The sequence below is a fragment of the Vulpes vulpes genome, chromosome 5 (assembly GCF_048418805.1).
Source record: "Vulpes vulpes isolate BD-2025 chromosome 5, VulVul3, whole genome shotgun sequence".
NCBI classification, from domain to species: domain Eukaryota; kingdom Metazoa; phylum Chordata; class Mammalia; order Carnivora; family Canidae; genus Vulpes; species Vulpes vulpes.
The window spans coordinates 127,615,283-127,635,983 of record NC_132784.1 but is presented as its reverse complement, the minus strand read 5'-3'; the positions used below and the strand labels follow the sequence as shown (position 1 = coordinate 127,635,983).

Here is a 20,701-nt window from a genome sequence, read left to right as displayed (position 1 = left end):
CCAAGACACTTGGAGAGTAGACACACAAACTTTAGTCCAGTAAGGATCATAAATTGTGGTTTTAATTATATTATATAGTTACTTTTTTTTGTACATGCTTATATTGTCAGGTACATGTAGGTCAGGTCCACTTTATTCATCATTTTAATTATCACTGACTCTCTTTTTTAACCTTATATCCATCTGTTGATAAGCTCTGTTGATTCTACTTCCTTCCTCTATCTCATCAGTCCATCCATGCTACTGTTACCAATGTTCCTCATCTCTAGTTTAGATTACTGCAATGGATTCCTTACCTAGTTTCCTGGCTATTCTAATTCACTGTCCACAGTATTGTTAAAGTGATTGCTCCTCTGCCTAAAAACCCTCCAATACTACCCCCCCAGGAATGTGGACATATAAACATGAGGCCCTCCATGATGGATCTTATGCCTTCTATTCCCCTCTTGCCACTGCAGCTGTCTTATTTTATGCTCTAGTCACAGTAAGTTTCTTATTGTATTTAAAAAATGCTATATTCTTTTAGTTATATGCTGCTCATTTTGTTAGAACTTCTTTGCCCATCTCCCTTCACCTCCCTACCTCATTTGCTCCCCTTTCTTCTAGCTAATTAATATCTCTCCTTCAAAATATCAAGAAATTATCCTTGATCTCTACTGTTGGCTTCTATTTCATCTTTAGCTCACCTAAATTATAGCACCACCGTGCTGAAGTATAGCTATGTCCCCACTAGACTGTGGACTACTTAAGAAACAGAACTGTAATTTGTCTCTCTGTTCTGAGAATGGAGCACTGTGCTCAGCACACAGAAGGTACTTAAAATATGTTCTCTGAAGGAAGGAAAAAAAATGGATAAATGAAAAGCCCAAGCTTTAAGCATCTGAAAAATTTACTTGTGTGTAACCAGTTCATTTCCTGAGATTGTGATAAATGTCAGGTCAACAATGAAGTATCACTCTATTCACCTGATAGGAATCTTGGTTGCAACTAAAAACAATTATATCTTTAATCAAAAAACAAAACGTTCATTTCAGTAATGGAATGAATAAGTAATGGGGATAAAAGGTACAATATAGGAAATATAGTCACTGGTGTTATAATAGCACTACCACTGATGAACAGATGGTAGCTATTCTCGTGGTGACATAGCATAAGGTATACAGTTGTCAAATCACTATGTTGTACACTTGAAACTGATGTAATACTGTGTGTCAACCATACTTCAATTAGAAAAATACTCTGGATAGCTGGAGAGTCACAAAGCAAACAGGCCGTTTTAAAATATTTTGATAAAAATAGAATGCTACAAATATCTCATGCTAATTCAAAATTAAAAACAAAAACCAAACAGTATTACAGAATCCAGTTCAATTAAAAAAAAAACAAAAACCTAAAACACTGACCCTAGGAATGGGGCTGGATATAGGCAAGATAAGCCTGGAGCAGCTTATAGTGTCAGATAAGAAAGTACTCAAAAAACAAAAATTAGGGGATCCCTGAGTGGCTCAGTGGCTTAGCGCCTGCCTTCAGCCCAGGGCGTGATCCTGGAGTCCAGGGATCGAGTCCCACATCAGGTTCCCTCCATGGAGTCTGCTCCTCCCTCCTCCTGTGTCTCTGCCTCTCTCTCTCTCTGTGTCTCTCATGAATAAATAAATAAAATATTAAGCAAAACAAAACAAAAAAACAAAAATAAATCCACAATAATGGGGATATGTCAAAGGGACACAGAAGCCAAATGAAAGAGCTCTCAATGGACAGCTGAAACAACAAAAATAAACAATAAAAGTGTTAAATTGCAATCCAAAGTAGAAGATGAATACCCATAAGTCATAAATAAATGAATAAAGAAATAAATAGGGGTAAAGCAGACAAATCCCCGCAGAAGAGTTTCAAATAATTTAAATAGACACTCTATCCTCAAGGAGAAAAAAATTTTTTTTTAAGATTTATTTATTTACTTGAGAAAGAGAGAGAGAGAGAGAGAGAGAGAGTATGTATGTGCGTGCCAAGTGGGGAGAGGAGCAGATGGAGAGAGAGAGAATCACAATCAGTCTCCCTGATGAGCATGGAGCCTCACTTGGGGCTTGATCCCACAACCCCAAGATCACAACCTGAGCCAAAACCAAGAGCCAAGAGGCTCAACCAACTAAGCCACCCAGGCACCATTTAACCAACAGTTACAGAGTAACCATTTCTTAAGTGTGAGCTGTGACTTCTTTCCAAAGAGTACACTATGGAAAGGGGGAAGAAAAAGGGTAACTTTACAGAAGAGAATCCTGACAAACATTACCAAAGACAGGTGATCAAGTTCAACAGCAACAGTGATAAATCATGTTGGGAATGTACTCTTGATGTAATGTGACTGACGAAAGTGGCACTTTATCTCTGTGGCTTTCCTCTCAAATTCCACAACCCTAGTCTAACCACGAGAAAAACATCAGATAAATGCCAATAAAGAAACATCCTACAAAATACCTGACCACTACTTCCCCAAACTGTCAAGGTCATCAAAAATAAGGCAAGTCTGAGAAATCATTATAGCCAAGAGGAGCCTAAGGGGACATGACTACCAAGTGTACTGTGGTATCCTGAATGAGATCCTGGGAAAGAAAAAAAGCATTAGGGGAAAACTAAGAAAATCTAAAGCAAATAAGGAATTTAGTCAATAATAATGTATCAGTACTGGCTCCTTAATTACATAAATGTACCACACTGATGCAAGAAATCAATAATAGGGGAAATGGAGTGTGGGCTACATGGAAATTCTCTGTACTCTCTAACCAATTTTTCTGTAAATCTATGCTGTTTTTTATTTTATCTTATTAAGATTTATTTATTTATTTATTTATTTATTAAAGATTTTATTTATTTATTCATGAGAATACACAGAGAGGAGAGAGAGAGGCAGAGACACAGGCAGAGGGAGAAGCAAGCTCCATGCAGGGAGCCCGATGTGAGACTTGATCCCGGGTCTCCAGAATCACGCCTTGGCCTGAAGGCGGCGCTAAACCGCTGGGCCACCCAGGCGCCCAATCTACACTGTTTTAATATAAAAAGTTCATTTAAAAAGTGACGGGATGAGCACTGGGTGTTACTCTGTATGTTGGTAAATTGAACACCAATAAAACATAAATTTATTATAAAAACAATAATAAAAAAATAAAAAGTTACAAGAGGAACATAACAAAACAAAACACTGCGTACAGGATCAGATATAACAACATTCATTAGTTTATAAGTATCATCCAAGTAAGAACCTATCAAATAGGATATGCCTAATTCCTTTGTTCTAAGGAAAGAAAAATTTAAATATTCTCGTGTAGAAAATCTTTGTTTTTCAGTTATATATTATAGTATGTATTAAAAAACAAACAAGGACCAAGTGGTAATATTTTAAAAAGTCAGTGAGTGAGCAGTGAGAAGGTGAATAAAGGAAAAGCATATATTCTAGTAAAGAAGCATGAGTTTAATATGTTAAACATTTAAAATCAGAGTTCATAAGAACTGTAATCATGTATTATGGTCAATATGTACAATAACTATAGAAGGATGGTGAGAAATAAGCTCCTTAACAGCAATGGCAAATTTTTCCTGTTTCATCAAGAATATGAGGAAAGGGGTACTTGGGTGGCTCAGTCATTAAGCTCAGTCAATTAAATCAACTCTTGATTTCAGCTTAGTTCATGGTCTCAGGGTCATGAGACTGAGCCCCGTGTCACGCTCTGCACTCAGTATGGAGTCTGCCTGAGATTCTTTCTCCCTCTGCCTCTGCCCCTGCCCCTCCCCATGCAGTCTCTCTCAAAATAAATAAAATCTTAAAAAAAAAAAAGAGAGACTATGAGGAAGATTTTTCTTCTTGTCTCTAACTGCTGACATAAAAGATGAAGTTGTTATATAGATGAAACTGTCCAAAGACTAGGAAGTTATCTACTCATCTATCCATTCAAGAAACTTACGAGGTATCAGGCTATTTTTTCTGAGTGCTAAGTGAAAAGACAGCTAGGGTCTCTGTTCTCATAAAACCCATTTTAATCTGGGAGGAAGACACACAATACAGAGACCAACCAAGTGCTAAGTATCATGCAGAAGTTAAGACAGATGCTTGCAGAGTGAATGACTGTATGGGGGATCCCTGGGTGGCGCAGCGGTTTGGTGCCTGCCTTTGGCACAGGGTGCGATCCTGGAGTCCCGGATCGAGTCCCACATCGGGCTCCCGGTGCATGGAGCCTGCTTCTCCCTCTGCCTATGTCTCTGCCTCTCTCTCTCTCTCTCTCTGTGACTATCATAAAAAAAAAAAAAAATGACTGTATGGCTACCATTGATGGGGCAGTCAGGAAGAATTTCTTGAGAGAGGTGGAATTTAAGCTACCATCAGTTTTGTCTGCTGAGAGAGTCTATAAATAATGACATCCGGTAGGAATGGGCACATCCAGGATCCAGATTCTATCTTCTAAATACCATTTTCTGCTTAAAAGAACCAAGGCTCATTGGAGAAATGGTTGATTCAAGGGCTGGAGGAGGAAAAGTATAAGGTGAACTTGGAATGTCTCATTATACCAGAAAAGTAAGTGCTTACAGAATGGGGAAATGACAAAATGATATGAGATCCAGCATGCAAAGACTTCCACTGCCAATTCTGAGACAATCTGAACAAAAAGCATAATGCTCATAATGGATTCTAATCCACCGAATGAATTAAAGAAATAAATAACTAGGGGATAAAGGAAGACTCCTCCATATAACAGAATGGCATCTAACAAATGCACAAGGAATAAGGGAATTAGAAAATCAACATTTGGAAAATATCCAAATAAGTGAGAGAATAATACAAAGAGAGTGAGAGAAAAAGATGAAAGGCAAATGTCAAGTGTTATTTTTGGGTAACTGAGTGAAGAGTACAGGGGAATTTCTTGATATTATTCTTGCATCTTTCCTGTGAGTGTGAAGTTATGCCTGAATAAAAGGTTAAAAGGAAAAAAGGAAATTCGGTTATGAAGTAGAGCAGTAACTGGAGGAATATGAGATGAAGTTTCTGTTCTGTTGGGGAGGAGATCCCAGAGGATGCTTGCAGGATGACAGGAAGTACAGCAGTAACTGCAGAAACCAAATCCTGGAGACTGGGATCCACAGCACTAGATGTGGGATGGAAACTACATTCATGGGAACCCATGGGCCCAGCTGCAAGATGACAGTAGTTTGGTGGTGAGAAGATGAAGTTTTTGTCTAATTAATTCTTTGTATCCATGGAGAGAGGGTAAACCTAGAATTTCAATAGGACTGTCATGCAGTGTTGTGGTCCCATAGAATTTAGTGACCATTTATTTAAAGCAAAAAGTTGGTCCCCTCAGCAATGCTGACGTGTTTGGGTACAGGGGCCAAGTAGTGAAGCTGTGACTACTACCAGAGTTTGGTCCTAGAGTGAGCCAGGGAGTAGAGGAGGGATGGAGAAGTGACGAAGTGAGGAGACTAGGAGTTAGCAAAAACATAATTAAGGATAAACCGTGAAATGAGAACTGGGTAAGGAGGGAAAAGAGGGCACCGAAGTCAGTTTTTGGAACCCTAGAAGCATGCTGGGGACACAGAGTTTGACTTAGACATGGCCCTTGCCTTCAGAGCACTTATAATCTAGTAAGAAAGGTGAACGAATAAAAAGGTAATTCCTGTAGAGTGCACTGATCAAATAAGCAAGCACGCAGCAATATGGAGGCCCGCATGGGGCCACTCAGTCTAGCTGGAAGCAAGTTTCAGGGAGGCTTCTGGGACATGGCAATGTCGGAGCTGAAGGATGAGCATAAGCCATCAACAAGAGTGAGGAATTAAGGAAGGAGACCTGCAGTCCTGGGCACAGGTGACATAGCAGGGCAACACCCACCTTAAGGGGAACTACCAATTGTGCTATTTAATGGAGTCGGAGTCTCACATTTTGATTAGACAAGGCTGGGGGACAAAGCTGGAGATGATGGTGGGTGGAGATCACAGAAGATTATGTGTGCTATCCTGGAGAGCTGTAGACGTGACAGGAACCAAGAAAGAGTTTTAAATAGTGCAGGGGCATAATCAGATCTTTGGTGCTGAGTAACTCCTCCAGTGGCAATATGAAGAAGCCAAACTAAAAGCAGAATGACAAAATGGGGACATGCTTTAGAAGACTGCATGCTCTGCAAGAGGAGGGTTAAAACATTTCTGGAATGGAAACAAAGCTGCACAACTAATGATATCACAGAGCAAATATTAATAAATAAAACCAAATATAGATCTATTTTTCTCCAGCAAAGAACAAAGGGGGAAATGAATGATTACTTTGAATATATGAGTGCCTACCCATACATTCTGGGCTACTGGGAATATGAGGTTGATGGGTAAAGCATTTTTGGTTTTGGGTTTTAGAAAAGACACGGACTTAAGGCACGTAGATACTTATTGAGATTTCTGGTTCTATGGGCCAGGGAACTTGATAAACAGGCTTTCTAATTTAATAAATAAAATAGCCCCACTGCATGTGCTGTTGGCAAAAGGAATATCAAATGCATAAAGACTTCCTCAATTAATCTTAGTTAGGTTGCTTCAATGTTTAAGAAAACAATTTTGGATCTGTTAAAAAATTTTTTTGGATCTGTTATTAGCAAAGAATAATTATAAACTATATTAATACACTGGCTTTCCACTTAAAAATCAGGATGTACATTTTAGGCAAAGCACGGTGTAAGTACAGATTATACAAACTGCTTTGAAAAAGGGTACACTTTTTATGTAAAGTGTACTTCATATGTAAGCAGAAGCAATACAGGACATCTAGAAGAACTGTCAGCCCATCATATAGAAGGATTGGGAGTTAACCTGCAGGGACTATAAACAAAGAACTACCTTTCCTATACATGGTATATATAATTTCTTAAATTATTTGGTCGATATTCAACAAGCAATTGGTGCACGCCAAATTCTGTAACAATACTGATGGCGGAAACAATTTTTTTCAGCATCACCTCATATATACTGAAAAGGTATTTTTTCTTTCTTTCTTTTTTTTTTTTGAAAAGGTATTTTTTTCTTTTATTTATTTTCTTTTAGTTTTTTAAAAGATTTTATTTATTTATTCATGAGAGACGCACAGAGAGGCAGAGACACAGGCAGAGAGAGAAGCAGGTTCCACGCAGGGAGCCCAATGTGGGACTCGATCCAGGGCCCCAGGATCACGCTCTAGGCCGAAGGCAGATGCTAAACCTGAGTCACCCGGGCACCACAGGAAGGTGTTCTTCATTATTTGGAGTACTTTTTTTTTTTTTTTTTTGGAGTACTTTAAATACGGTTGCCAAAATGTTTCTAAAGGGTCAGACAGTAAATATTTCTTGTGTGCCCTGCAGATTGTCTACTCAACTCTGTAGTCATAGGAAATAAGTGAATGAATAAGTGAGGCTTTGTTCTAGTAAATCTAATCCATAGAAACAAGGCAGCAGGCAGGATTGGCCCATCCTTTGCTGGCCCTTGTCCTATAACAACACTTGTGTTATCAGTTTCTCTTAGATTATAAATCTACTCAGAACTGTAGGGTCCAAGTCATACTGAAAATTTTAAGAACGCTCCTAAGACATTTCCCATTCTGAGTCTATCAGTTTTCCTTAGAGAAACAACAAAGGCTATCCAGACGGGGTTGGCAATGAGATTTAATTTTAGAAAGTAAAGGCTTTTTCCTCCTTTAATTTTCTAGTGATGTAGCTGTCTTGCTTTGAATCCAGGAACCCAAAGAGGGAATAATTTGGAGAGGATGACAAAATTATTTTTGGATGGGTTGATCTGAGGCTCTGGGTGGAGTTTCACATGGAAATGCCCCCACTGGGCAACTTCTAAAGCAAAAACTCCTCTTTTTGCTAAAGATTTTATGTTTAAGTAATCTCTATACCTAATGTGGGGCTAGAACTCACAACACTGAGATCAAGAGTCACATGCTCTACCGAGTCAGCCAGGCACCCCTAAAGCAAAAACTCTAGCTCCAGCTTTGAAAGCAAAACCAAATCCATCTCATGGTGTTCATCACCCGGAAACACTGGGCATTTAAAACACACTGGGCCCAACTAATATCTTTCCAAGACACCCATAGGAAAGAACAGAGCTATTATTTTACTTTGGTTTTGTAAACCAACCCCAGATTTAATTAGCAAATGAACAACTCAAACATCTAACACTGCATGTTGTATGACTCATGAGACTCTGAAAGGTCTTCTTCTCTTTTTCAACTTAGAAGCCCATGAAAGACTTTACCTTACACTTGGCTGCCTTTTCATTATGATATACACAAAAGGCAATAGTACATGAATTTGGAAAGTAAGATACTGTCAGAAAAATTATCCCTCAACTTGAGGAAAATGTTTTAAGTTGGTTTTGACAAAATTTTTTTTAGGTTGAAAATTGATGTATAAACTTTTCTTTTTTGCTTCAGTCATTCCTTAACTTGGAAACCTTTCTGATAGAAATAATAATAACAGCAATAATGGGAAAATCTAGTGGTTTATTAAATTTGAACACAGACCAGGCAGTGGGCTGTGTGCTTTATATGCAATGACTCCATGAAGAACTACAGCTGAGAATAAGTACCTTCCCCCAAGGTCACAGAGAGGCTGTTACACAAAAGCTGGTCTCAAATATGGGCTGAGTAACTTTAAACTCTGCATTTCCAAATAGCAGTAAACAAGCCGTGAAAGAGAATTCTTAAATAAAGACACCTGCACACTTGAAAGTTATTTATCTTTCTTCTCTATCTAAATCTCTGCCCACAATTATTTGGTAAAAGACTGTTTCTGGCTATTTTCTCGCTAAAAACCTGCTGCTACCTCTGGACTTACTTTAGAATAGGGGACTTGGAAGCATGGTACTCATGGCCCCCAGATCTTGACTCAGATTGTCTGCTCACCTCATCATGCCCACTCCATAAACCCAGCCATCAACCATCCACTTAGGTATAATGGCCTTTCTCCTTGGATCATGTGCGTTCTGGAGACTAGGGGAAGATATGGCCATCTCTGCTTCTGAAATCTCTCTCAACCTTGAGACCAAGATCCAATGATACCTCCCCCATGAAATGTTCCTCAGCCCTTCCAGTAAGAATCAATCACTTTCTCCTCTGTTCTACCACAGTCCTTTGTGTTCTACCTTAAGTTATCATCCCTTGCGCCTCACATTCTTATTATTAGTGAATCTATTTTTCTCACTAGAGATTCTTGAAGACTGGGATGACAGTGTATTCACCTTGGTACCTCTCCCAGCATACAGCACGATACTTTGTATATGGCAGGTACACGTAAAAGTTCCTAAATGGGAAGTTTTCAATTAGCAATAATTGTGCCTTGGATAAACCTCATTGGCTCTGATACTGCTACTGCGCAAAGCTGAAAGTTCGTAATTGGAAGGGAGCAAGGTCTCCATGCTGATAAAATCCCTTTAATATGTAACCCTGCAGGAACATGTGGCCATCTGCAGAATCCCAAACTCCAGCACCTGAGCCTATAGAAACTGTTGAGGGGTTATTTGCTTCTTGAAGGTTGTGGGGACTTCTATAAAGCAGAAGAACATGCTATTAATCTAACATAGAGGACAAAGCAAGTTCCAAGAAAATCACTGATGATTTCTTGAAATGAAATCCAAACCTTCAGAAGTCTTGGGTAAATAAAAATTGACCTCAATAGAAATCTCCTGCCAATAATTGAGAAGAAGTTGAAATTATTAGATGGGGGAGAAAGAAGTGAAGGAAAATACTATTGGTTTTCAAGCTTGGAAGAAAAGATCAAATTGCAGCAATCTGTGAGGTAGTTCAGGGAGAGAGGAAGGAGCATGGCTGAGCAATCGTCTTTGCTTCCCAAGGTTTAGATTCCTCATATACCCTAACTTCCTCCAACTCATGTTGGCCACACACTTTTCACTCTGTTCCTTCTTGCAATTTAAGAAAAATGCCTTTCAAAGATTTTTTTTAGGGATCCCTGGGTGGTGCAGGGGTTTAGCACCTGCCTTTGGCCCAGGGCGCGATCCTGGAGACCCAGGATCGAATCCCACGTCGGGCTCCCGGTGCATGGAGCCTGCTTCTCCCCCTGCCTATGTCTCTGCCTCTCTCTCTCTCTGTGTGTGACTATCATAAATAAATAAAAATTAAAAAAAAAAAGATTTTTTTTAAAGATTTATTTAGGGGATCCCTGGGTGGCTCAGCAGTTTAGTGCCTGCCTTTGGCCCAGGGTGTGATACTAGAGACCAGGGATCGAGTCCCACATCGGTCTCCCTGGCCTGCTTCTCCCTCTGCCTGTGTCTCTGCTTCTCTCTCCCTGTGTGTCTCTGGTGAATAAATAAATAAAATCTTTTAAAAAAATATTTATTTAAGAGAGAGAGAAGACACACACACAGTGCATGCATGTACAAAGAGGAAAAGGGGGAGAGAGAAAAGAGGGAGAGGAAAAGAGGAAAAGGGGGAGAGAGAATCCTCAAGCAGACTCCTCACTGAGTGTGGAGCCTGATGCGGGGCTTGATCTCATGAGCCAGAGATAATAACCCAAGCTGAAACGAAGAGTCAGATGTTCAACTGACTGAGCCACCCAAGTGCCCCGCAAACATATTTTAAAATTTCAGAAGAAAATTTTATAATTACACTTAGCATTTTGAATTATAAATACCTTCTTGGTCATTAGCAGGCTTCATATTATTAATAGACATTGGAAAGCTGAGGTGTTTGCCTGGAATCCAGGGGATCTCTACTACTAGCTGAATGACCGAGAATTAGAGGCCAGAGGTGAATTGTTATCAGGTAGAAAGAACCTCTGATGATTCTTCTCAGCCAAAGCCTCAAATGTTGGTAAGTGCCAGCATTCTGTGTTCAGAGCTCTCCCTCCTCTCTCAACAGTCTTCCTTGACATTCCCATTAACTCCTTGATTTAATTGCCAGAGTTATCCATATGTATGATGGCTTAGACTCCAAGCTTGAGATGACCTTTCTTCTAAGCTTTGAGTTTGTATTTCCACCTGTTCTTTGGGCATTTTCACTAGGATATCCTGATGGCCCCTCAAACTCAGCATATTTATAACCACAGTTATTTTATTTGCTTTCCCTTTCCCAATAAAAGGAGACACCCCATATCTCCTTTGGTCTTAATCTAGGTTAAAAGCACAACCTACCTAGTCAATCAAATTAGAACCCTGGAGTCGTCTTAAAATTCTACTTTCCTCATTCCCCTAATCTTGTTGGGGCTGCCTGCCTCCTAAAAATCTCTCTCATGATAAAATTTTATGACTCTGAGGACAGAAAGAAGGTTCCACAGTTTCCAGAAGGCAAAACAAAACAAAACAAGACACATACAAAAAGAATCTGGGGCTGGAATGACTCTGGCCATGTTAACATACACAACACAAGCAAGAAGATAATGGAGCACTGCATTCAAATTTCTGAGGTTAAACATTTTTCAATGAAGGGTGAGGCTAAAATAATGACAGTTGTTTTCAGAAAATATAGATTTCCAAACATTCACGGCTTCAGATTGTTTACCTTTCATGTACTCTGCTCCTCAGGAAGCTATTAGATTGTATGTTCCACCAAATGGAGAGAGTAAATAAAAAGTGGAAAACATGGAATTCAGGAAAGAAGGTATCGGCACAGGAAAGAGGCAAGGGGGTTTGTGTAATGATGAATAGCAGATACATAGTCATAATAATGTGCGGTAAGAAAAAATAGGATATGCTTATATTGGGAGTGATGGAGGATGGGAAATGTGTCTGAGGGGCTTGGCAAGACAAGAGAGCTAAGTTCTTCTCTTCTATGTAAGGAAGTCAAAGATAAAATCCCACATACTGAAAGATCAAAAAAACAGCTACCCAAACATTACACTTGGAAATCTGGAGATGAACATCAGAAGAAACAGCTAAATGAATTGCAAGTAGCTGTTTTTGGGGATGGGTCTCAGGGAACTGTGGTTTTTCACTTAAGTCTTGTAGTACTTTTGACTTTTAGTATTCATGTACATGAAAACTCTGGTACAATAAAAAAAATTAGGTACCGTTTAAGCATGATGACTACTTTGTGTTCTAATTCCATAAGGAAAGATTCTTGAAGAGAAATGCTCTAAAGATCTCGTCTTACTTTTTATTTCCCCAATATTTATAATGAAAAGAACATGCTGATTTCTTTGCTTAAATTATTACTTCTCTCCTACAGTTTTATTATTGCATATCAGTATTCCAATAGATATTCTAAACAAACAACTACACTATAACCTAGCGAGAAATGGTTATGTCTCACCCAAGAGAGTTAAGATTTGTAGACCCATTCCATATAACACACTTGGGCTATGAGCTAATAGGAGGATAAAACATGCCAGGCCCTGTCCTAATGATTCTAAGCCTACATGAAACATTTCTCTCCTGTGAGGAATATGGCTTCATTAACCACCTGCTGAAGTTCAGTTTGGAAGAAAGGTAACTTACGGTGGAAAATTTTCTCTCATGAAAAATAAACAATTTTAAGGGTCAAAAAGCCACAGTGAAAATAGTTCATGATGATCACTTTGCTTAATTATATTATTTGGAGATACACAGACATTAAAGGTTAACTAATCTATTCCCTCATTTTACAGAAAACTGTGGCCTAAAAAAGTTTAGTGACTTGACTAAAATGACCCAGTCTATCTTCAGATTTTGCAAGGTCATCTATGTCACTTAGCAAAGGTCAAACAAGTAATATGCAGTATTTACTCTCAAAGTAAAGTTGGGAATAGAGTCAATCACTTGTAATTCAAGAAAAAAAAATAAGAATGCTATAAGATTACCTTGATTTTTGGAAGAGAGCTTTTTTGTGTGTGTGTGTGATCCTTTTCACTGTACACATAAAAGAAATTCATTACAGAAAATAATTTCGACTATAGAAAAAAAACTGCTATTAAGAGTTTGGTGCAATTTTTTTGCTTGATTAATATACTATAAATTATATATTGCTTATTGTCACATTCATCAAACTCTATTATTTTTTAATATAGACTTTTCTTCAGTTATTAAGAGAAGGGAAGGAGATGGCAAAAACCTAGAAACTGGGGGATCCCTGAGTGGCTCAGTGGTTTAGCACCTGCCTTCAACCCGGGGCATGATCCTGGAGTCCTGCGATCAAGTCCCGGGATCGAGTTCCGGGATAGAGTTCCAGGATCGAGTCCTGCATCGGGCTCCCCGCATGGAGCCTGATTCTCCCTCTGCCTGTGTCTCTGTCTCTCTCTGTGTCTCTCATGAATAAATAAATAAAATCTTTAAAAAAAAAAAAAAACTAGAAACTTCCAGATGTATAAAGAGCAGGAGCAATTTGAATTTCTTTTTTTTTTTTTGCAATTTGAATTTCTTATTCAAATTACAAAAGCTCATTAAAAGGCAATAAAGCAAAAATATGACCAAAAAAATATATATATATTTTAAGTATTAACAATTTTAAAATAAGGCTATGACTTTGATATAGCTACAAATTAAAGCTAGTTCATACCCACAACTTTCAACTATAAAACATGCTTAGGTTAGACTTTGGCAATTTATTTTTATATAAATAGATAGTTCAAATAATTAATTGGTAAGGAATTAGAAAGCCCTCAGTTTTATTTATTTACTTTTATTTTCATTTTTTTTTTAAGTAGGCTCCATGCCCAGGATGGAGCCCAGTGTGGGGCCTGAACTCATGACCCTGAGATCAAGAATCGCATGCTTACTGACTGAGCCAGCAGGTACCCTGAAACTCAATTACTTTTTTTAAAAAAATTTTTTATTAACATTTTTTGTTTCGTTTCATTTTATTTAAGTAATCTCTATACTCCACATCAGGCTTGAGCTCATGACCCTGAGATCAAGAGTCACATATTCTTCCAACAGTGCCAAGGTGGTCCCCACTCTTAAAATCATACCTACTTTACTTTATTCTTCCAACAGTGGCAAGCTGGTCCCCACTCTTAAAATCATACCATGCATAGCCTGCATGCAGGCAATGACTAAATGGTATGTGTTTCCTCTAGTTGATATATATTGAGAAGGTATTTATTTATTTATAAGCAGAGATGCCAAGAAGATATTTATTTGTAAGAATAAAAACCAGTAGCTATCCTGGGGGACTCCTCCTCTGAAGTCAATCTTCTTGTACATCATAAGGTTTTCCACCACATACAAGATTTGTTATTATGAGAGCTTCTAAGTTTATTATTATAAGAGCTTTGTAAATTCTTCAAAGCTTATGCTCTTATTTTTCATGGCAGTGCCCTTTCCCAATTACTCCACATATGGGGATATCAGAGTTATTGTTAAATAGATCATTAAAGATGACAGACCAGGTCCTTATACCTGACTAAGTTAGCCCTGAGTATAAATTAGGTGCTTTGGGACATGGATGCTCTCTTTGGATCACTAGGGTCATATTACTGCACTGAAGCACAGACAATTTACTAACTCTGGTCCAAATCTGAACTGGTGATTAAAAACTGATGGTGTTTGACACTAATAGAGTATTCTTAATACCTGTGTTCAGAACACTGCTTTTCCAATTTGAGGCTAACCAGTTTAAATAAACATTTGTATTTATGCTTTATCTCCACTATTATACTTTGGAGAAAATGTTTCACTTAGATTAAACGAACACCAAGGATAAGAAAATTCATAATGAAATACTCTATTTGCCTCCATTAAGAGACAAATGATACTGCTTTTCTACTCAATTTTCAAATATAAAAGAAGTTTCTGAAACATTTTTAAAGTGCTGTCAGCCTTAATATCCTCAATGTTGAGAAATCAATGACTATTTTTGAATGGTAATAGGCACAAAGAATTGTGCTACTGAATTCATCTGAATATCTTGCACTATTAATTTATGTAATTTCTTAGTTTTTGCCTTAATAAACTTGACTGGAATAAATCAAGAGAACATAGCCAAAGATATACCTCCTTTAGAAATGGAACTCTGATCTTTTCAAGGTCGTTAATACTGTTATGTGAAATAATAATTTTGGGTACATAAAATGTGTTCATAAAATATTGCACATCTTGCAGAAACCTATCAGGACATACTCAAACAGGTAAAATCTGCTTTTACCTCAACACTGATTCACTCCAAAAGTAGGTTTGCAGTCTACACTTTAAACACAGAAGCTGGTATCTCTTGCTATCAGATTATAAACACAATGTCTATATTATCAAAGAGTTCATCTACTGCAAACATCTGAATTGTCCGTTACAGAAATATTGAGTTTCTTTATATTACTCTAAAATAATATTAGGTTTAGAGTTATATTTCAGACTTATAAAGTCAAAGCTCAAAATATCTCAGCATTGGATTTTTGAAAGGCAAAAGGAAAAAGAAATTAAACTGCTCAAAGTTAAGACAGGTATAGTGTGGCAAACAAACCTATTGTCTGTTTATTATTTTTGTACCACTCTTCTCACATTAAAAGAGGGATCCATGCCATGGCAGGCATGAAAAAAAGCAAGATTTTGAAACAATTTTTTTTACACTAATTAAAGGCGTTTTGGAAATAGTCCCTTGCGTTCTTCAAAAAAGTTAGCAGCAATACTTTATGTTGGGTAAAAAAAAGAACACTGCTTCTCTTCTTAAATGTCCAATGTAGAGGGTGGTGATTACTAAATTTATTTTCATATAAATGTTAAAACTTCTTGATCATGTTCCAAATCTTTTGTAAAAGAAGCAACTGTACCAACAATGAATTTGGGGCTATACTACACCAACCACATAATACACTATCTTGTCTAGAAGAGTAACTTATTTTTTAACTTACTGCCTCTAAACTAATCTTTTTTTAACTCTAAGAAGCAGGAAGTTAAAGAATTTTATATCATATGAAATATCCTACGGATTTTCGTTTTGTTTTTACAGAATCATCTTTTATCTTTGGGCTTTCCATATCAAATTCAAATTCATCTTGATGAAGTAAACTCTATCCAAGTATTGTAAATAGATAATCAATAAAGCAAGTTATACTATAAAAAACTTTTATTAAGCTGAGATCTATTTAAAAAAAAAATAAACTTAGAAATGGTCTAAAGTAGTTCCTTGATTTATTCACTGAACATTCACCAATTTACCTCCAACATAAAGTAGTGGAAGAAATTTGAAATTGGGTCCATCTTAACTCTGGCTGGCTGAGAGATCTCCCATTGTCTGGACAACATCAAGGAATATCTGTTACATGCAGGGATATTGCCCAGAGGTCAAGCCCAAATTTTTACTCCGAGTTTCCTGAGATGATGCTGGACTTGGGGTACCTACTTTTCTGTGTTATGTGGCTATAAGTAATAAGAATTTTTTCTTCAATGACGAAGAAAATACTATCAGAATTATTTCTTAAAAAAAAAAAAGAAGAAGAAGAAGAAATAGCTGCCTTCCCAAGTCCTGACTGCAATGTATTTTAGAATAAGCCATTCAAATTGTCAGCTGGCATCCCAGATTGTTGCTTACTCTAAACTATCCACCTCTTTTCAGGGAATGCTTTCCTTATATCTGGCAGGTAGGAAATATTAGAGCTTGAGATAAACAATATATTTTCCTGTAACCAAAATTGTCCCCCTGCGGTTGCTTCTTTCAAAAAAGCGATATACTATGATGGAAAAATGTGATTCATTTTCCAAAAATGTGTTTACAAGCAACTTTTTAGGAACATAGCTCTTTTGCTAAGGCAGGAACATCTGTATTTACAACACAGATCTGAAACACCTACTTGTTTTTCTGTATAACAGAGCATGTTTCTCTTGGCCAAAACCATGTTTTATCTTCATATTTGAGCAGGAATTTATAAATAGGTCACTCTTGGTATTTTAGCCAGAAGAACACTGAGCCATTAGTTTTGTTTTAGGGAAAACAATGAAGTGTAACCGCAAAAAATATCATGCTACTCTTTCTACTTCCGCACATGCACATGAAATTACCTTCTGAAGTCTTCTTTAATTCAGTTTTCAGTTTTTCCTGGTCTTCTACTAGTTTTTTATTTTCTGTTTCCAAAATGTGTTCCTCTTCCTTGACATAGCTTTTCAAGAGCTGTCAGAAAAGAATTACAGAAAGAAGTAAGCTTAGGCTGAAATGACCACATATTATTTCAGGAAACAGGCTGAATAACATATTTAAAATTATTGGTCTTTATTTGAATCTTTGTCCTTTTAGCATTTTATAATTTTCTATAATATACTTTTGCTGATAGAAAGGTGAATATTTGGCAAACAAAAAAGATTTCTTCTCACTAAGGTTGAAATCTCTAAAATGAAAGTAAGAGTTCTTGGTTGGGCTATAATTAAAATTATGTTTTGAGGGGCACCTAGGTGGCTGAGCTGGTTAAGCTTCTGCCTTTGGCTCAGGTCAAGATCCCGGGATCTGGGATTGAGCCCTAAGTTAGACTCTTGATGAGCAGAGAGCCTGCTTCTCCGTTTCCCACTCCTCCTGCTTGTGTTTGTTCTATGTCAAATAAATAAAATCTTTTAAAAAAATTGTGTTTTCAGAAAGTATTTATGTAAGTAATATGAATGTCTTTTTCTCCATTAAGTATGTGATATAAATCTAAGGAAGAAAACAGTTCTGAGGATGATATTAATTGGTAAACCATTATGTATGTTCCAATTACAGAGCTGTCTACTTAGACTATTTTTATGCAGACCAATCTGTAATATATATATATATATTTATTTACATATATATATATTATATATATAATGTCAGGGTGGAGATGGGCAAGTGTAAAATGACAGGGCCATCTCTATGCTCAGAAAATTGTACTTATTTTTGAATAGTCATTGAATAGTTTCCAAATTACTTTTATTCAGTTAATCTTTTACAATGTTTTTTATATTTTGAAATCTACGTGGGCTTTTACAGCAATGTTTTTTATATGTTTATAGATCATCTTTTCTAGGTAAGAAAAATTGACCGCAATAATAAAATATTTGACTGAAATTAAAATATTATGGGGTAAAAATTTCATACTCTGTATGTCTAGAAGGACATCATCATAGTTAATAGAATTAAGAGGCTTACTTATGTTAGAGAAATTTTAAGGTATTTAAGTTACCAAGAAAGACAAATTAATGTCTGAAAAACAGGACATGTAGACACTGGCACGGGTTATTTGAGCAAATAAAGTGGCAGCAACTTGATATTGACAACTTCCACAGGTGAAAAAAAGCAGCTCAGGATAATTTTAAACAAAGTGACGGAAAAGAATTTCTGCTGCAGGGTAATTCCTTTTCTTTCTTTCTTTTTTTTTTAAATATTTGTTTTATTTAAATTCAATTAATTAACAGCGTATTATTAGTTTCAGGTGTAATTCTTTTTTCTGATGTAAGCTGATACATCCAACAAACAAAACTCACAAAGTTCTACTAAGCATGGGCTACATACAAATACATTACAATTTTTAAAATTAGGTGATAATAAGGGATAAAAATGCAAGAGAAACATGGTCTCTGCTCTCATGTGACTTCAATCTAGTGGAAAGGATGAGACAAAAGCATAAAAACTGTAGCCTAAGATCAAATACAGTACTATTATGTTAGAACAGAGATTAGGCAGCTCAGAAGGAGGAATTAAAGCTCTAATGATATATTATATGACTGCAAAGAATTTTTTTAGGAGACAAAAAACCAAACTACATACTTTAGTTGAAGGAGCCTCCTATCTTTAAAATTAAAAAAGAAAAAATCCTAAAGAGTAGAAATAAGAATTTTTTCCAAATCTATATAAATTTGTTGCCTATTTTATGTTCAAAATAATCCAAGCTGTTACTTCACTGAATTCGGTTCACACAGTCTCCAGTGATTACCCAAATTGGAAGAGAACCACTGAGTTGCAGGAATGTTTATACTGACTGCTTGAATTATTATGCCATTGAGTTGGAAAAGTTGGATTTGTGTTGGTCTTGTAAATAAGCTTTCATTATTGCACCTGCAAACTTGTCCAAATTTATTATGTATGACTTGATGCTGGAGAAAGACCAAGAGCCCTGGGACTGAAATTCAATAGCTACTAGCTGCAATAATGTATGTGTTTACTAGCCCACCCATCTTATACCACCCTGGTAATTGGCTGGAAAAAAAAAAAAACTAGTAAGAAGTAAAGTTCTGTCACTGTTGTTATTTTAAAGCAGTTAAATTAAAAGTTAATTGGTCTTTCCTAATTATTTCATCACCTGAATATCAGAACAGAAAGGGGTACCAGGTACCACCTATACATCATCTTATAAGACAGCATACACAGGGCATGAAACAATGTGGTTAAGAGTGTGGATACTAGAGCCAGGCTGCTGGGATTCAAATTTTAGTTCTGTCATTAATTGAATGGTTCTGTGCAAGTCACTTAACCTTTTGCGCTTCCATTCCCCCGTATATAAAATAAGATAATAGCAGTACCAATCTCATCGTGTTGTCACAAGAATTAAAAGTTAATACTTTACTGTGACGGATCTGAAGCAGTACCTAGCATAGTGTTAGCTAGCTATTATTTATAACAGTTGAGAACATGTGAGGTGACTTGCCCCAGGTCACAATGCTAATTACTGATAGAGTTAGGACTAGCACCTAAGTCTCTTGGATCTCAGGATAAAACTGCTTAGATATGGTATCTCTCGTACAGAATAGAGTTGTTTCAGCAATTTTATCTTTCCTTAGATAATATTTCAAAATCTACATGGAATGTCTAAAACAGAAGTCATATTTGATATTCTGACCTTTGGCTTTTGCCAATTAGGTCCACTTTGGGCACTGACAGTATTTGTATGCAGCTCATAAACTTTCTCCTTACAGCATACTGGTTTTAGCTCAGTGTATCTACGTGTCTCTCAAGATCTGGGGCCAATGAGGTCACAGATAGGAAGCAGGGAATGAGGACAGGATGGAATCAAAGGGGAGGAAAACAAAAACAAAAATGATAAAAAGGGGAGAAATTGCTGGGGAATCAAAGAATCAGTGGTCATGAAATAAATTTCCCTGCAATGGTAACTTGTGGAAACAATTGTAAAAGAAAAGCTCTAAAAATATTTTGAGGAAGGTGCTTTTTTTGAAGGACAAGACTAATTTAAGTATGCTAAATATAGTGTATATGAAAAAAATAATAGTTCCAAAATTTGATAAGAACACTTTCCATTTTCTTAAAGCTGATGAGTAAAAGGAAAACAACTAAAAAATAAAGAAAAAAGCAGTGCTCTCTTAGTACTTAGAACTCATTACTCTAACGCAATAGGCATAATTTTATTTATTTTTTATTCATTTAAATTCAATTTGCCAACATATAGTATGTTGCTCATCTCAGTGCTCATCTCATCATGGATGGGCATAATTTTAAATCAAGATAGGTACACAGTAAGTTTACAAATATGAGGCTCTGTGCTTTTGAGTTCAGCCGTTATATATTAATCAAAGCTTTGAGGGTTTTGTTTTTTTTTTACTTTTACCATTTTGATGTAAGATTAAAGGATAGAAAATGAAGCAAGTAATATTGAGGTACAAAATAAGGCTGATTTCATTACTAAGACATTCCAAAAAAGCAAAGATGACTTATTGCCTATTTTTGAATATGGAAATATCAAGAGCTTGATTTTCCAGACCTATATTTACTACAAAGGGAAATTTATATGACATCTATGGATCAGTGCCTTTTCAAAGTAGAACAAAAAAAAAGTAAAAAACAAAGTGGTGCTGATTCTCTAAAAGTTTCCTTAAAAGTTGG

General features: G+C 36.6%; 1 protein-coding gene and 1 pseudogene across 3 annotated transcripts in view; both read right to left on the bottom strand.

Moving 5' to 3' along the window:
* BCAP29 (B cell receptor associated protein 29) overlaps window positions 1–20,701 on the bottom strand; it is a 55,336-nt gene that overhangs the window by 21,958 nt on the left and 12,677 nt on the right. For all 3 annotated transcript variants that reach the window (XM_072759963.1, XM_072759961.1, XM_072759962.1), the window contains exon 6: window positions 16,921–17,029. In XM_072759963.1, the coding sequence (XP_072616064.1) occupies window positions 16,921–17,029 (109 nt within the window). The remainder of the gene's footprint in view (window positions 1–16,920; window positions 17,030–20,701) is intronic.
* Window positions 9,304–9,382, bottom strand: LOC140599147 (U4 spliceosomal RNA; annotated as a pseudogene).